We start from the raw sequence: 15,061 nt of genomic DNA, 5'->3' as shown, positions 1-15,061 counted from the left end.
CAAACAAAGAATTGCTTACAGAGGCATAACAACAGTAGCTGGTGATTCAGGTTACTGAGTAGATGTTTACTGCTCCAGTACAGCAGGGTGTGACATCACTGCTCATGCAAACATCATGCACATCACTACAGCTACTACAAACCTCTACTAACACCTGTGTACCCTCATCTCATGTCGCCATGTATATTTACATTCTGGATGAAAATGATGTACTATGTAATGTAGTGTTTTTACTGTGTAGTATTAGTACTTTTACTTAAGAAAAGCATCTGAATACTTCCTCCACTGCTGTATTTAAAATTTGATTGGTTGTATTGAAATCAGGTCTCCATCTTCGTGAATGGATACTGGAATGATATTCTGTTGAATTGATGCACAACCAGGGGGCAAAACAATAAATACTAATTAAATATTTCTCCCCTTTTTCTTCTGCCCACCAATTCATGTCTGTGGCAGAATATGTACATGAGGTAAGTCACAATGATTTGGCGTTCATCATCAACATGAATCTCAGTACCTGTATTCACTGTCTGGCTGCAGGTCTGTGACAAGGTGGCTTGTCCCCGACTCCACGGTGATGGTTTGGTCCTCCAGGGTGATGACGTAGGAGGTGATGTCCGCACCGTTGCTGTTTGGCTCGTCCCACTTCAGGTAGAGGCAGGTAGACGGGGAGTGACCCGACTCCAAGGAGGCTGGGAGGTCCAGGAGGACGAGGGAGGAGACCGGGTCGGGATTTGTCGCCGGGGTCCGGAAACTCACCTGCTCGCTGTACTGACCAGCACCTGCCTGATTCACAGCCTGAGTGGGACACACAGAGAGGGTGAGAGAAACGGGGGAGGTGAGGGAACAGGGAAGGAGACACAGGTGAAATGAGTGCCACAGGCAAAGTAAAGCCGAGGAGAGAAAAAGAACAGAAGAAGACAAGAAAACCAGCAGAGGGAGGTCATTTCAAACGTTCTTAGTGAAAGAACATTGCTCCATTTCTTTCACTGTGCAACACAAATATTTCCACCTCAGGTAACCTCTGTTCAAACAGCCTTCTTCAACGCCTCACATAAACTCACTGTGGACAGAACCAGGACGAAAAATACCAGCTTTTCAAGAAGACGTCTGAAAGCTTGAACTAAATAGGAACAAATTAACAAATTGTTCTTTGCATTTCTTTTAACTGGCAAAGCAAAACGTGCACTTTGTGGCTGCTAAACGTAACAAATGATGGATTTACTGTAATTGAAAAAAAACAACAAACATACAGCACTTCCAAGAACAAGAGGGGCGCTTATTTGTAAAAAAATGTACTGTAACCACTTTCCCAGAACAGCCCGGCAACATTAACCTGAGAGCACAATCAAGGAGCAGAAGCCATGATTTGCAGCCTACAGTGCGCTCAGAGAAAAGTCTTGACTTACTGCTTCATCCTGGCAATAAACTATCTACATACTTTGAGGGTCCGACGGGAAAAATGATGCTTCAGTCATATTTCTGATTTATCTTTGTGTGTCGAAGATGTTTTGGCGAAGCTTGAAAAACATAAAGAAATGTGAGGACCTCTTTATTTACCTTTTCACTGCGCGTTAGTGTCTGGTTATTTAAAGTGTTCTCATATAACAAGCGTATGTCAGGCTCTGCAGATTTGAGACCCTGCTACAGTAGGTGAACCTGCACTGAGACCTCAACCAGGTCCCTGCAGTCCACATCTGTCCTATTACCTCACATGAGAACACAGGCCTGCGCACAAACACAGAAAGACAAATTGCATGTGCGCACACAAAAGCATTAGGATATTGGGATGACCTTGTGCTGTCCTTTAAACTATAAATGGGCCCATAAAGAGGTGAGCCATAAAACGTGCTGTTATTGGATTCAAAGCTTCAGAGGGTACGTCAGGGGAGAAGGCAAGAGTACTGTGTGTGTGTGTGGGTGTGTGTGTGTGTGTGTGTGTGTGACAGCACTTATTTATGCACTAGATTAAGAGTCAGAACACAAATAGAATCAATTACCATCAACCTCTCACTGGCCTCTGGTATTTGAAGCTCCCCTGGCTGATATTTGCATGTAAGTGTTGTGTATCTGTCTGCGTTAGTGTCCTGACCGAGTCCCTGTCCTGGCTGCAGCTGTGCTCATGCGTATGTTTTTGCACATACTATAGACTTTCATTATGTCTTGGAATCAAACATCCCTGTGCGCCTGTGCAGGAATGCAGTATCTGTAAGTGCACATGCGTTTCACGGCCATAGGCAGCTTTGAGCGCATGTTTGCGCGTGTTACCTGTAGCCTGCAGCAGAAATCCGTGGCAGGCGTCAAGTCTGACAGTTCACACTGTGTGGCAGACCCGCAGTAGATGAGCTCCATGGGTTCCTCTTCCCTCGCCCACTCCAAACGATACTCAGAGATGTCTGTACCCGAGCCCTCGGGACTCTGCGTCACACAGAAACACACACTCAGCTCAGGGAAACCAACGGGAACTGGGAAGTAAAAGATGCTGCCATAAAATCAGGAAATATAGTGCCAGAATAAAGCCGGCCGAGGGGAAATGAGGACCGGGCTACCAGGGACGGGCTTTATTTAATTCAAGACACAGCACCAGAGGCTTTCTTTCAATTTAGATGCATCATCCAGGGAAGGATTGCTACGAACACACAGTCTCCTGGGTCTACTTGCCCACAACGGTATTTTAAACAGCAGGTTTTTGGGTCAGTGGAACCAGTAAAAGGGAGTTTGGGCCTCTTCAGACAGCTTTAAGAGAAGTGGCCTCTTTCTCTCCGTCTGTCTTTGCTCAGAAAACCGGTTCCTTCCTTTGAAACACGCCAGAGTGTATCTGCGTTCGTCTCACCTCCCAGTTGAGCGTTACGCAGGTGTTACTGGTGAGAGTGATGAGTGGCGCCCCGCACTGGCCCGGAGGACCCGCTGCAGTCGTCACCTCTGTTGGCTCGGAGTACGCTCCGAACTAAAAAGGCAGAAAGAGACAGCAGTGAGACATGTGTTTAACCTGGCTGCACACATCACATGGGCTCCCTCTGTCTGCGCGTGCACGTGTTTTTTTTGGGGCCCTCTGCATGTGTGTGTGCTGTTCTTTCCTGTTTTTAAGCGTGTGTGTGCTGTGTCTGTGCCTGCATCTGATCAGCCAGTCTGGGTGTTAGCTAGCTCCAAGCACAGACGCTGTTAGTCTGTCTGGGACACTCTAACCTAACAGATACTGGCTCTTTGTCTGTGTGTGCCTGTGTGTGTGTGTGTGTGTGTGTGGCTGCAATAAAAAAAACACATTTTAAGTTGAATTAAGAGTTGATTATTCGTATTTGTATCATATGAAGAGGTTCCACAGTTCACACACTCGATGTGCCGAGTAGATTTCATGGACACAAGAGCCATTAAATGCCGAATTTCATGCTGGTCAAGCGGAAAATTAGAATTACTTTTATGCAGCTTGACAAGCTGACTTGTTGGGATGCATGCTCCAGACTTCAAAATGTTTCATCAGGGAAGTGATTTTTTTATGGTCTTGCCTGGCAAATTACTAGCTGATGGGTTTCCTATTTCTTTCTTTATTATTATTCATCATATTCCTGCTGTGCGTGCGTGTGAATTTCTCACCCCGGCCTCGTTGGCAGCCCGCAGACGGAAGCTGTATGTGGCACCAGGGAGCAGACTTCCCACAGTGCACTGCAGCTCTGACCCATGGTAGACCTCTGCCGGCTTGGTGTCACCCTCACTCATCTCCAGACTGAACACACACTCCTCGCATACTCCCTCAGATACAGGGGCGTCTACGAGGGGACAGAGAGAGCAATCCCAATCATACAGCTGGCATTGAATCACAAGCTATGTGATGATATGACCTCTCTTATGGATAAACTTTAGGATTTACTCAATATTATGTTTAGTTTTAGATGTCGTGTTTACAGATCAGCTCACCAGGAGCATTTCAATCGAGTCACTTCCAAAGGGATTCTTTCCCCCGCTAGCTGCTTGACTTTGGTTGCACTATGGTTAAAGTAATAAGTGACGGAGACAGTGGGGAAAACCCTCCGATACATTATGTCTGACCTTCTTCTCGAGCCAGTAATTGCAGCAGCGCTGCATGAATGTGAGCTGATTAGGGCTGTGGCCAGCTGTATTAAACTAGTTAAAACAAGAACTTCCCCAGCGTTTCAGGCTGGGAGACTTTCGCCTGCCAGCAGATAACAGCACTAATCTGCAATAATGGGACGACATTAGGAGAGTGAAGTCAGATATGAGGCTAGGTTAGGCATTTAATTGGCTAAATCAGGGCTCAATTAGGCAGAAACATGGTTGACTAAGGTTACATTAGAGTTGGCCAGGGAAACATATTAAGAAGCCAGTGGGCGATTTAGCTGCCTTGCATGAAAAAAACATTAACAATAAAAATAAAGACATTCAAGCAAATAAAGCTAATCGCAGCGTACGTGCATGTCTGCACTCACCCCATTCTAACTGCACTTCCTTGTGTTTGGCTTTACCCACAATCCTTGGTGGCTGGCAGGGCCCTGGCGGGACGCTTAATGTACGGACCGGAACACTAACAGTGCACTTCAGGAGAGATGACAAACACAGGAAATCAGAACATAAGAGAAGGAACTACAGTTAGAGATCAGAAATGTTCGCTGATCGTGTGTGTGCAGATTGTAGATTTCATTTTTCAACATGAGCAACACCGTTGACTCACTCCTAAGTGTTCGTGGAAATTTAAAGTTACACTTTTGCATGTACGCGTGTGTGCGTCTTACCTGGCTGTGTCCTCCGGTGGTGATGCTACACACGCGTAGGCGGTAGAAGGTCCCCGGTGTCAGGTGCTCACACACACATTCTGTCGCTGGACCACTGTACGCTACCTCCCATTGGCTCGCTGCACACACACAGAAAACACAATTACACAACCGATCATATATATGAGCGTAAGTGCATTCACATAAGCTCTTGCCATTTTATATTTATGCTACAGCTGACCTACTTATTTTCTCTGAAACAGTGTCCAGTTGACCTGCTGTGCGCCACATCATGTAACTGTTCTGTTGATGGACTGCGTGGGCATCACTTGTGTACGTAGGTCATGTTTACGCCACAGTATGGAAAGCAATTTTTGCAGCAGAAGAGGGTATAGATTGTGATTATGAAGTGCACGTATCTGAGGTATTTACACACCGACTGCAGCATAAGGTGGCGTTCAAGCACTGCACCTCAAAAAGATGGCATTTCAGAGCATTAAGGCAACACACACAACATATACTCAAAAATATAATGAATCACAGCGATGAGTCAGGGCCATTCTGAGAGTTCACTGTAGGTACAACTGAGTGAAGATGGAAGGTGAAAAGGACACAGAAAGAAGGAGATACAGATCTGAGACTGGAGGAGTCTTTAAAACACTGTAATCAGAGTCTGATGACAGTCAGACAGCGGTTTGATCAAATCTGATCAAATCGCATCAGTTTTTGAACGTTAGGCTCTCAATAAAAAACAACTAAGGATCTTTATTTCTAAAATTACACCCCTTTTCTCTCCCTGTTGTATAGCCCGACAGAAACAAGAGAACATTCGGTCTCCTGGAGTACAGATCTGAGGAAATCTTAAGGATGCTGTGTGCTAAATTGAAGCTAACAAAGAGCAAATTATGGCCGGTATTCTTCTTAAGAGGGTAAGTAAGGCAAATAGCACATAGGCAGAACGAGCACACAGAGGAAGGATTGTGTGTTCTGATGGAGGAGCTCTTGAATTAGCCGAACGTGTGGCGCGGATGGACGGAAGCACGGACAGACGGGTTTGAGACATACCTTCAGAGCATCCCTCTGAGATCTCTAGCAGGTACGTAAGAGCCTCTGAGCCGCCGTTGTCCTGGGGGGGATCTGTTGGAGGAGCAGACGGACTCATTTTAGCGTGGGCCAACGTCACGCACAAACATCACTCGCTGGAGCTTAAGAGGAATACGTGCGGCTTCGGGAACAGCCACCAAATGATTGGAAAACGGTGCAGCAGCAGTACAGAATCAATACCGAATGACATAATGCACATTCATAAGTCATCAGCTGAGAGTTTTCATGATATTTAGCATATGTCCTGAAGACATTATATTACTACTCGTTAAGTGCGAGCAGCTGTGGGAGACTGTGTTTCAGCAGCAACACAGCAGGTAAGAAATTGCTCTAGTTTCTTTTATTTCTGTATCCATCTGTACGTAGACTACTTTAAATAAACTTGGGAGCCATATTGTGATGGGAACTATAACATAATTCACTAATGTGGATGATTTATCCAGAGATTATAGGTAAATCGGCACTGCAGGAAACAGCCTACTTGGCTGTGCTTCATCTCATACTTATTGCATCAACACTGGTGCCATACAGTTAAGCACACCCCTGGGTAGTGCTCTCTTAATGAATACGTGCTTAAAGCAAAAATACAGGACGCATTGAGGAAGTGCAGTGCAGCTATATCACTTTGAAACGGTCAAGCTGCAGCAAGTGCAGAAATCACACTACTTACTGCGTAATGAAGACAATTGTACAACGCTTTAAAATGTGTTGTGTTTATAGCTATTACAACGTTTGAGAACAGACAGGGTGCCCTGACTCCTGCAGAACTAATGCAGGACAGATGGATGATAGCAGACATGATGGCTTTTATGGCCTCTACCTCCGTTCCATGATAACACCCCGGAGGCAGCAGTTTGTCCACGATTTCCCACCTTTCATGAGTAATTTTATCCTGTAACGTTAAAGTTTCTTTTTCCCAAGTTGAGTTTTTTTGAGTGTCTACACCACTCAAATCTCAATTTAATGAATTTTGTGAAAAGCGAGGCCCAGGAAGGTCACACAGTTTCTGGCATTTTGAATATTTCTACCACTTTAAAGTCCTACACTCATATTTTACAACTTACTCCATTATTCAAATAACACATGGAGGAAATTGTGGAGCCTTGGCTTTGTTTGTTTTACAAATTTGACCAATAAAGCTATGAAACCAGAAACATATTTAGTAAGTGACCTCAACAGATTATTAGTAATGATGGTCAAAAACTCAGAAAAAACACACTCCTTTGAATGCATCTGTATGTTAGAGGTTGAAAATGATGGATTTTGTTTCGTGGGTAATTTATTATCAATCAACACTCATGAACACAAACGTAAATTTCACTTTTGGTGGTCACTCTAGCGCATTTTCATCTGTGTTTTCTGTATTTTTGAGAATAAAAATGTACTCAAACGATACTGTCTATCTGTGTATATGCACGTGTGGACGTATATTTTTACCCCATGTGACGGTAAATCCGTAGGGCGTCGCCGCGGTGACACAGGGTGTAGACGGAGGGCCGGGTTTGTCTGGATTGGTGGTGCACACCAACACTTCACTGGGACTGCTTCTTCCCTCCGTGTTCGATGCTATGAGCTGCAGGGAGGCAAATGGACAGAGTGGAGGGTTAAAGCACGGAGACGAGGCGAAAGAAAAGGGTAAGAGGGTGATAGAAGGACAGGGCGTAAAGGAAGGACGAGCAGGACAAAAGAGGAAACAAAATGAGCAAAGATGGAGCGTAAGATGAAAAAAAAGAGGCACAGTGAGCGTGGTCGGGGAACACGCAGAGAAATCTATCAAGACGTAAAGGAACTGTCCTGATTAATAGGAGCCATTACTCTCTGCTCCTTCACCTGTGATTACCCTGGTTCATTTCTCTTCACTTTACTCCCTGCATTACCCCATCCAGCACACAATCAATTTGCTTTGTTCCCAGATGTTCACACCGTATGAACATCACAAAGAACACAGAGGCCTCTCTTTGTGTGTGAGCATGTGTGTGTTTGTGTCTTAAAACCTCCACCGCCCGGTCTGGCACTGTGTTTGAGGACATGTATACGTGAAAGTACATGGAAGGTGTTGTTTGAGATGATGGCACCATAATACACTGTTTATGACAAGACACACGAGCACCTGCCTTAACACACAATCAAACGCACTTACAGAGATCTACTGTCGGTACATTTTGTTTCAGAGTGTCCTCCCATTATCACGAGCTATCACAGCTTTTATTAGAGCCGGACGGTGTTCTCGACTCGCTAAATGGCTGGTGAATTGCCTTGTTTCACTACTGGTGAAATTGCAGCCAATTCTCTGATGGTAAAATGCCATATTCCTTCCCAGATTGATGGACATTGTATAACCACTGAAAGACATTTGTATAGGTTGGTATCACTGGGAACATTATTTAGATTGAATGAAAAGAGAACATGACTGGAAATTAATCAGGTGAGCTGATGCTGAAAAGGCAGACGAGGTGACTCTAGCGTCAAAAGCTGTACTCAAGCTGAACCTGAAATAAGAAAAACTAGGTCAAACAGTTAAAGTCTGAATACCGTATTATTTCAGTTTTAGGCACCTTTTTCCATCTAATTTTGCTGTTTTTATTGCACCATCCCATGTGGCAAATCCCACTCATCACGCATGCTAAAGTAGCTACTGCTAATCATGCTAATTATTGCCCATTTTTATCACTCTGACATGTGCACATCACCTATACTCATAAAAACAACTGATTTCTTCAGGGTCATGACTGTACAGTGAGTATGAAGCTACAGCCAGCAGCTCGTTAGCTTAGCTTAGCATGAAGACTGGAAACCAGGGGAAACAGCTAGCCTAGCTCCCCTGCCCAGTGCTGGAGACATTTCTTAGCGAGGCCATTAACTTCCTGGTGGACAACAAGACTACAGCTGTTTCCTGTACTTACACTAAGCTAAGCTAAGCTAGGCTAACTGCTATTCTTTTAAAGCACTTTTGTGACACAAACACAGGGGGAAAAATCAAAAACATATATTTCCATTCTCAGATTTTTCAACACAAAGATCCTCGCAATAGTCCACATCCACGCAAAGAGGCAACTTGTGCAGAAACAAATGCGTCTGCGTCCACGACGTCGTCACTTACCCTGAATTTATACTGTGTACTCCTCTTCAGGCCTTGTACAGTACAGGTCAAGTTTTCTCCAGTGTACTTTGGATGAAAGTCTGTTCCCTGTGGGTGAAACACTGTCAGTGGTCTGTGTGTGTGTGTGTGTGTGCGTGCATCTATTAGCATCAGTGTACATTTTTAAGCATATAGATGCAATAAATGCTGACAGCTGATCGCACAGGGCTTAATCAAAAAAACAAAAAACCCCAGAAAGTTTCACAAAACCAAATTAAGGCGTTTACTATGGTGGATTTTGTAGCTCCTGCCACATTTGAATCTATGAGGGTTGTTTTAATGCAATGGAAAGGAACCAGTGCCAGTAATATAAACTTTATATGTTTTCATATAATATGGGTGTTTACGATTGTGTGGTACTCACGCTGTTGTCTTCCTGGATCTCAAGTGTGTATTTGAGCTGCTCCTCGCTCGGACTGCCCTCAGGACGCCCCCACTCCAGGGTCACCCAGGACACCCCCGCCCTGACCAGCCGTGGTGCCAGAGGCAGGGCAGGCAGGGTGCCCATGGTGTAAAACACCACCTCTGTGCTGAAGCCACTGGACAAAACACAAACGCATTTCCATCTTACATTTTTGCTTTAATTTTAAAGGCTGACGCCAGAGTTTGAGGAGCTCCCAGTGGAGTCAGTGAGAAGATGGAGGAAGAAAAGCTGTGACGGGGTAAAATAGGACACATACCCACGCCAGAAGATGGAGAAGACAGAGCAGAGGCTCATTTCAGAGATGCAGATGGGAAAGAATTTGAATGTATGACCAGCAGCAGAGGTCTGACAGGTTATAAAACTTTTTTCCAGTAAGAAAAGCTGCTGGTAATCAAAAGCTTGCGTGTGTCGAGTGTGTTTGTGCGCCTGCGTGTGATCGTGGCTTCAAAGGGGGATCAAGCTGAAGGATGCATTAAGGCCGCTTTGAGTTCAGCCAGAGAGCTAATATCTCCTCCCTCGCTCTCGCTGCCCTCTATCACCTCCTCCCTTCTCCCCGCCACCCTAACAACTGCAGGCGAGATGTTCCCCGCCATAATGACAAAGAGGAGACGAGAGGAGAGGGGAAATGGAGGGAAAATGAGAATGAGGTAGATGACTCATGTCACATGCAGAATAACAGCTAAAGATGGACTGGTGCATGTTTGTGCATCTCTGTCCATCATTATGGGGGTGTGCAGATTTATTCGGACTTTATCATGAAAATGCACATGTTGAGGTTGACACTGATTCAATTTGCTGCAGGTGTGGTTGCTCCAAATACAGTTTGAGACCTCCCATCATGTCATGGGCCAGCTGTGACGTCCCCATGAGAAAAGCTGTCATGTTTTTTTAATAAATCCGTGTTCCTACGGTATACAAGATATGTTATAAGACAGAGTTTTTACGATGACACGTACATGAATCTGCGTGTGTTCAGTGATAGGCGACAGTACCTTGTGCCAATGTCATTGTGCGCAGCCACTCTGAACGTGTAGCCACAGGCGGGGTAGAGTCGTGTCAGCTTACAGTGTCTCTGGCTCCCAAAGTAACATTCTCTGAAAACACTGTTCTTCTTTCCCTGCAGAGGAGAGGAGGGAGCACACGGAAAATAAAGTGAGATAAGATGAGAACAGGGGATACGATTAATTGCGATAGGAGATTAAAGAAAAGAATGAAGCAGATGAAAGCAGAGTCCAAATGTACAAAAAAGGAGAAGTGAAGTACGGGTTGACGGGCATAATTTACAGCCTTATTACATCTTGTCAGAGGAGGCGAACGTTAACATCCTGTTGCTGACACCTGCGATGGGTGTAAGTGGTTATTAAAAATACGGCAAAGTATGACAGATAACGGACTTCAAGAGACAGACTTACCTCATCCCACTCGAGCAGGTAGTTTGTGATTTTGGATCCGTTGTCGCCTGGGGGCTGTGGATGACAAGACGGAGAGAGAGATTAGCTGAGGACAAAAGAATCCGACACCGAGACAGACGAAATACCTGCCGTGTTTTTATGACTGGCCTCATATCCTGTCTGGGTGAATGATGTCAATCTTTATCAGTGACAGAGAGAGTGGATAAAAATTACTAGTGCAGAAAAGGTCAGAGAGGGTGGAGGGATGTGCCCCATCGGCACTGTGCAACAACACAACAATGTCTCTCTGTTAGGTGCTTTCAGGCTGACAAAGTCAAGCTAGGAGATAAATCGATTGGTTTACTTTCATCAAACAATAGTATTTTTTTTTGCAAAGTGCATCACTGTACAAATAAAGCACAGTGGACACGATTCTCCTTTAGTAGCATCAGTTCATTCTCATACATATGAGGTGTCTTTGAGATGAAGACGAGCGTCTGAACATGTTTGTGCCTGTACCTTCCACTGTAGGGTGAGGGTGGTCTTGGTGCGGTGGGAGAGTTTCGGGGATAACGGGACGTCGGGGACGCTGCAGTGTGTGGTGAACGAGCCGGCCTCTGAACACGAGCCTCGAACCGAGTTGTACATCGCAGACACCCTTGAGAGACATCAAATGTTTGACAGTGAATCTTCATATTGAGAAAAACTACAAACCTAACATACAGAGCACGGGGATGGAACAAAAACACAGGTATGAAAGCAGCGTCGTCAAACACATCCAACGCTAACGTCCTTACCGTACGTGGTAGTCCGTCGCTGGCCTTAGGTCTTTCAGATGGTACTCCAGTTCTTCACCACTGAAACACACACGAAAACGAAGCACAAAAATCAAGCCAGCGTACTTGTAGCAGATGCCGCGTGCTTTTAGCTTGGAGCACGTTTCCTACCTGTATATAAGGCGATACTTTCCGTCCCGTCCTTTATCTGAGAGAGACACCTCAAAGGAGCAGGACACAGGCATCCCGTTACTATGCCTGTTCACCAGCCCTGCCGGGGGGGCCCAGGACAGCCGTGCAGCCCGCGCCTGCACATTGGACACCTGTAAAACACGCATGAGCATATGGACAGTATGTTATAAACATGATGAGGCCAAACATGCATAAAACGTTTCCATGTATCCAGTGTGGATTAGCAGACAGAACAAGAACTCAATACACTCTATTCCAGCCTTATCAGTCAGGAACACTCTCGTCATACATGTTAACCATTTATTGCCATTTTAACCACTGACACAATTGGCTCTGCACTTCAGATGCTCCCTGGATTAGCTAAGGTGCTTGCTAACACAAAACAGGGAGCACAATGCAGAAAAGCCCTCATGGGTCCAAAGCTAGACATTAAATCCCATTTTTCTCCCTTTGAGACATGTCAGGACTCTGAACTGGAAAGGCGGAGGCTGGGGTGGTGAGACAAAGCTTCGCCAGAGGCAGCAGTTATTATATATGTTGTTATCGGGGCATCACTGCAAAAGAGAGCTTCCTCTCAAAGGCCTTTTCTGGTTAAATATCATTTCTATTTAACAAGGGAAGCTCTGTCGGAGTCACGGGGATCAGTGATGAAGGGGTGACAGTTAAATGGGACGTCTTGATGTGAGAATGGGCTGTGATTGGTGTGATTGGAAACTGTGATTCAGTCAGTGGGTGTATGACTTCCGTGTCCATGAACTAACCCAATGCTTCATGTCTATCACTTCTGGAGCAGCAGTAGTTCTACGAAGCTTAACTCATTCTACAAAGGTGTGCGTTTTGCCATAATTCTGAATGTGCAACTGTTTTTTTTTTTTTTTTGCCAATGTGTCAGACAATGTGTCTTTGAAAGCATCACTCCACATCCATGCCGGGCACGCAGCTGAGAATTAAAATGAACAAAGACAAGAAAGAGATCTGCATGTTTGTCTGCGCGCCTGCAAGTGCGTGCATGTTTATGGGAGTTTTAGCTGCGGCACATGGTGGGTGAGCCAATTTAGCGTGATTTAGCACAGTCTGCTGCTATTCCAGACTCCACATCCACTGAACAGGCGATGAATGCGCCTTGAGGGCATTGCAAACCACAACCATGCCTAGACAGTCTATGAGGAAGACAGACAGACAGCCAAACAGGAAAAAGCGGAAAGACAGACATGAATGTCGTTTTATTGAGAGTTCTGATCATGATTATTAGGTTTTATGAGGTCACATGACTGTATCCACATGCCTGAGAACGTCTCGGAGCACTTTTTCACGCCCACTTTGCTCACCGCGGATACATAAATACCATGCCGAGGCTTCCATGTAATGAATGACATGATGGCGAATGCAGCGATGGCTCGGTGTGCCAAACGGAAACAGATGAGGACAGAGAGGCCGAGACAAAGTGACAGCAGGCAGAAGGAAAAGGGTACAAAGAAAAGGCAGGATGAGAAACAGAGATGAAGAATGAAGGGCGGTCTTCAGGGGTTTGTGGTCGTCTTGCCCTCTGACCCCGAGAGATGGCCTGTTCGTCATCTTCGACTGATTTGCCTGACAGACTCTGTTACACAAAGACCATTGATTGCGAGGTGCTGAAAATCTACTGTATCCATCATCAGTCCTCGACTTCTATTCACTGTTTGTAAGAACATTAATAGCTGTCGAATGTGACCTTTCACTGCATCTCTCTGGCGCTCACACATCCACAAAAAGACGTAAAGCAGAGCTCATGTAGACGACCAGCTCTGGTTCCGCTGATACTGCAGCATTTGAGCTTCTATACCATCATTTGAAAGCTACGACTCTGTTTTGTTTCCATCATTTCCACTCTGTTGTCATTCACACTTTTTAGGTTTCAAGTTTTAAAAGACTGCATCTCTGTGCGCGCTCTATCAGACCGAAGATACAGAACGTAAATAAAACCCAGAGAACTGTCACGCTGTCCCCGGTTAAACTGATTTGCTATGTCTTTGAACCAAATATCCTTAAATCAACTAGACACGAACGCACCGTCTATTTCATGGTATATACTGTTTGTTCTGGTGGTTCTAAACATTTACATGTTAACAGCACATTAACGGACATCTCTCAGTATCCTTGGCGCCGGATGTTTTCTTCTCAACGCAGAGTGTGTCCCAGAATTTGTTATTTCATACACTCGTCCTTAAGCAGAGTGACCACCACAGCTGTTAGGAAGATGTATACAAAGTCATAGAAAGGGAATATGTATATTAACATCTAATCGACTCATCAGGTGCATGTAAATGCGGCCTGGGCTGTTACGAGCTTCCAGGCCTTTGCGGTGAGAAGTGGCGCTGATACATTTTTCTTCAAAGAGCAAAATGGAAGAGCGAGAAGTTAAAAGAGGATTTTTTTTTCCCCTACAAACACAATCAGTACAAGCAGAGGAGCGCGGTGCAATGTAAACATTTTTAAATGAACACCACGAAAGGCAGAAGCACTTGTCTGTGTGGAACACAGCTGAATCAATCAAGAGGCAATTTGGCTGCTGCAGGGAGGACTGTAAAACCCTTTCCACCCAATCAAACTGCCTCTTATAGAAATGCATTAAGGTAAAGGTCAAGAAGTGGCACATCTGCAGCTAATGACACAAGACAATCTCAAAACTGTACTCCTTCCTTTCCATCCCTTCTCTTTCTCTCCTCAGATTCGACTGTAATAAACTGGCTGTATCGGGGAAGAGGTGATTTGAGGTTACGAGGGCAAATAAATCGCCCCCGAGCATCAACTTCAAACCTCCTGAAGGGCTCAAAACTCTTCTTCTCGCGTCTTTCCTTCCCCCTTTTTGCACTCAGTTTTCTCTCTCTTTCATCACTCCATTCTCTGGTCTATTTCAAGCCCTGTCATAAGCTCACAGACATCAAATGGTCCAATCGCACAGCCTGCTGACCAAACTGCTTTAATCCACAGCTCGCAATTCCTCTCTATCAAAGCACGTCTGCACGGCTGCGGCTCATTCATTCACGTTCCCCTCGGGGAAGGAGAAAGAGCCGTTGGTGTTTACAGTGTTCTGCAGCTGATAAAGGCACAGAGGGACGGGAACGGCGTGGACGAGCAGATGCTGCCCTCGTGTGGCCAAGGTGAGCAGAGATGAAATGATCAGTTTGCTTTCTTGCGACTGTTATTAAAGGCCTGGAAATGACTTGACGTGCGCGTCACTGCAGTTATTAGTCTCAGTGTAAGCATCTGATTTTTATGTTAATCACACAGACAGGATGAAAATATGGAGAAGACATCAGCACTCATGCCAG

At 45.2% G+C, this 15,061-nt stretch overlaps 1 protein-coding gene across 3 annotated transcripts in view; it reads right to left on the bottom strand.

Annotated features, from left to right (window-relative positions):
- Positions 1-15,061, bottom strand: part of fndc3ba (fibronectin type III domain containing 3Ba) — a 93,030-nt gene that overhangs the window by 16,115 nt on the left and 61,854 nt on the right. For all 3 annotated transcript variants that reach the window (XM_076748661.1, XM_076748662.1, XM_076748663.1), the window contains 15 exons: positions 11,730-11,881; positions 11,580-11,639; positions 11,302-11,440; positions 10,804-10,857; positions 10,384-10,508; positions 9,332-9,506; positions 8,929-9,015; positions 7,266-7,401; positions 5,790-5,861; positions 4,746-4,864; positions 4,443-4,548; positions 3,592-3,764; positions 2,834-2,947; positions 2,269-2,418; positions 518-798 (listed from right to left, as the gene is read on the bottom strand). In XM_076748661.1, coding sequence (XP_076604776.1) covers positions 518-798; positions 2,269-2,418; positions 2,834-2,947; positions 3,592-3,764; positions 4,443-4,548; positions 4,746-4,864; positions 5,790-5,861; positions 7,266-7,401; positions 8,929-9,015; positions 9,332-9,506; positions 10,384-10,508; positions 10,804-10,857; positions 11,302-11,440; positions 11,580-11,639; positions 11,730-11,881 — 1,943 coding nt within the window. The remainder of the gene's footprint in view (positions 1-517; positions 799-2,268; positions 2,419-2,833; positions 2,948-3,591; positions 3,765-4,442; positions 4,549-4,745; positions 4,865-5,789; positions 5,862-7,265; positions 7,402-8,928; positions 9,016-9,331; positions 9,507-10,383; positions 10,509-10,803; positions 10,858-11,301; positions 11,441-11,579; positions 11,640-11,729; positions 11,882-15,061) is intronic.

The sequence above is a fragment of the Chaetodon auriga genome, chromosome 14 (assembly GCF_051107435.1).
Source record: "Chaetodon auriga isolate fChaAug3 chromosome 14, fChaAug3.hap1, whole genome shotgun sequence".
Taxonomy (NCBI): domain Eukaryota; kingdom Metazoa; phylum Chordata; class Actinopteri; order Chaetodontiformes; family Chaetodontidae; genus Chaetodon; species Chaetodon auriga.
The sequence above is the reverse complement of the archived record's forward strand: the minus strand, read 5'-3'. Positions and strand labels throughout refer to the sequence as shown.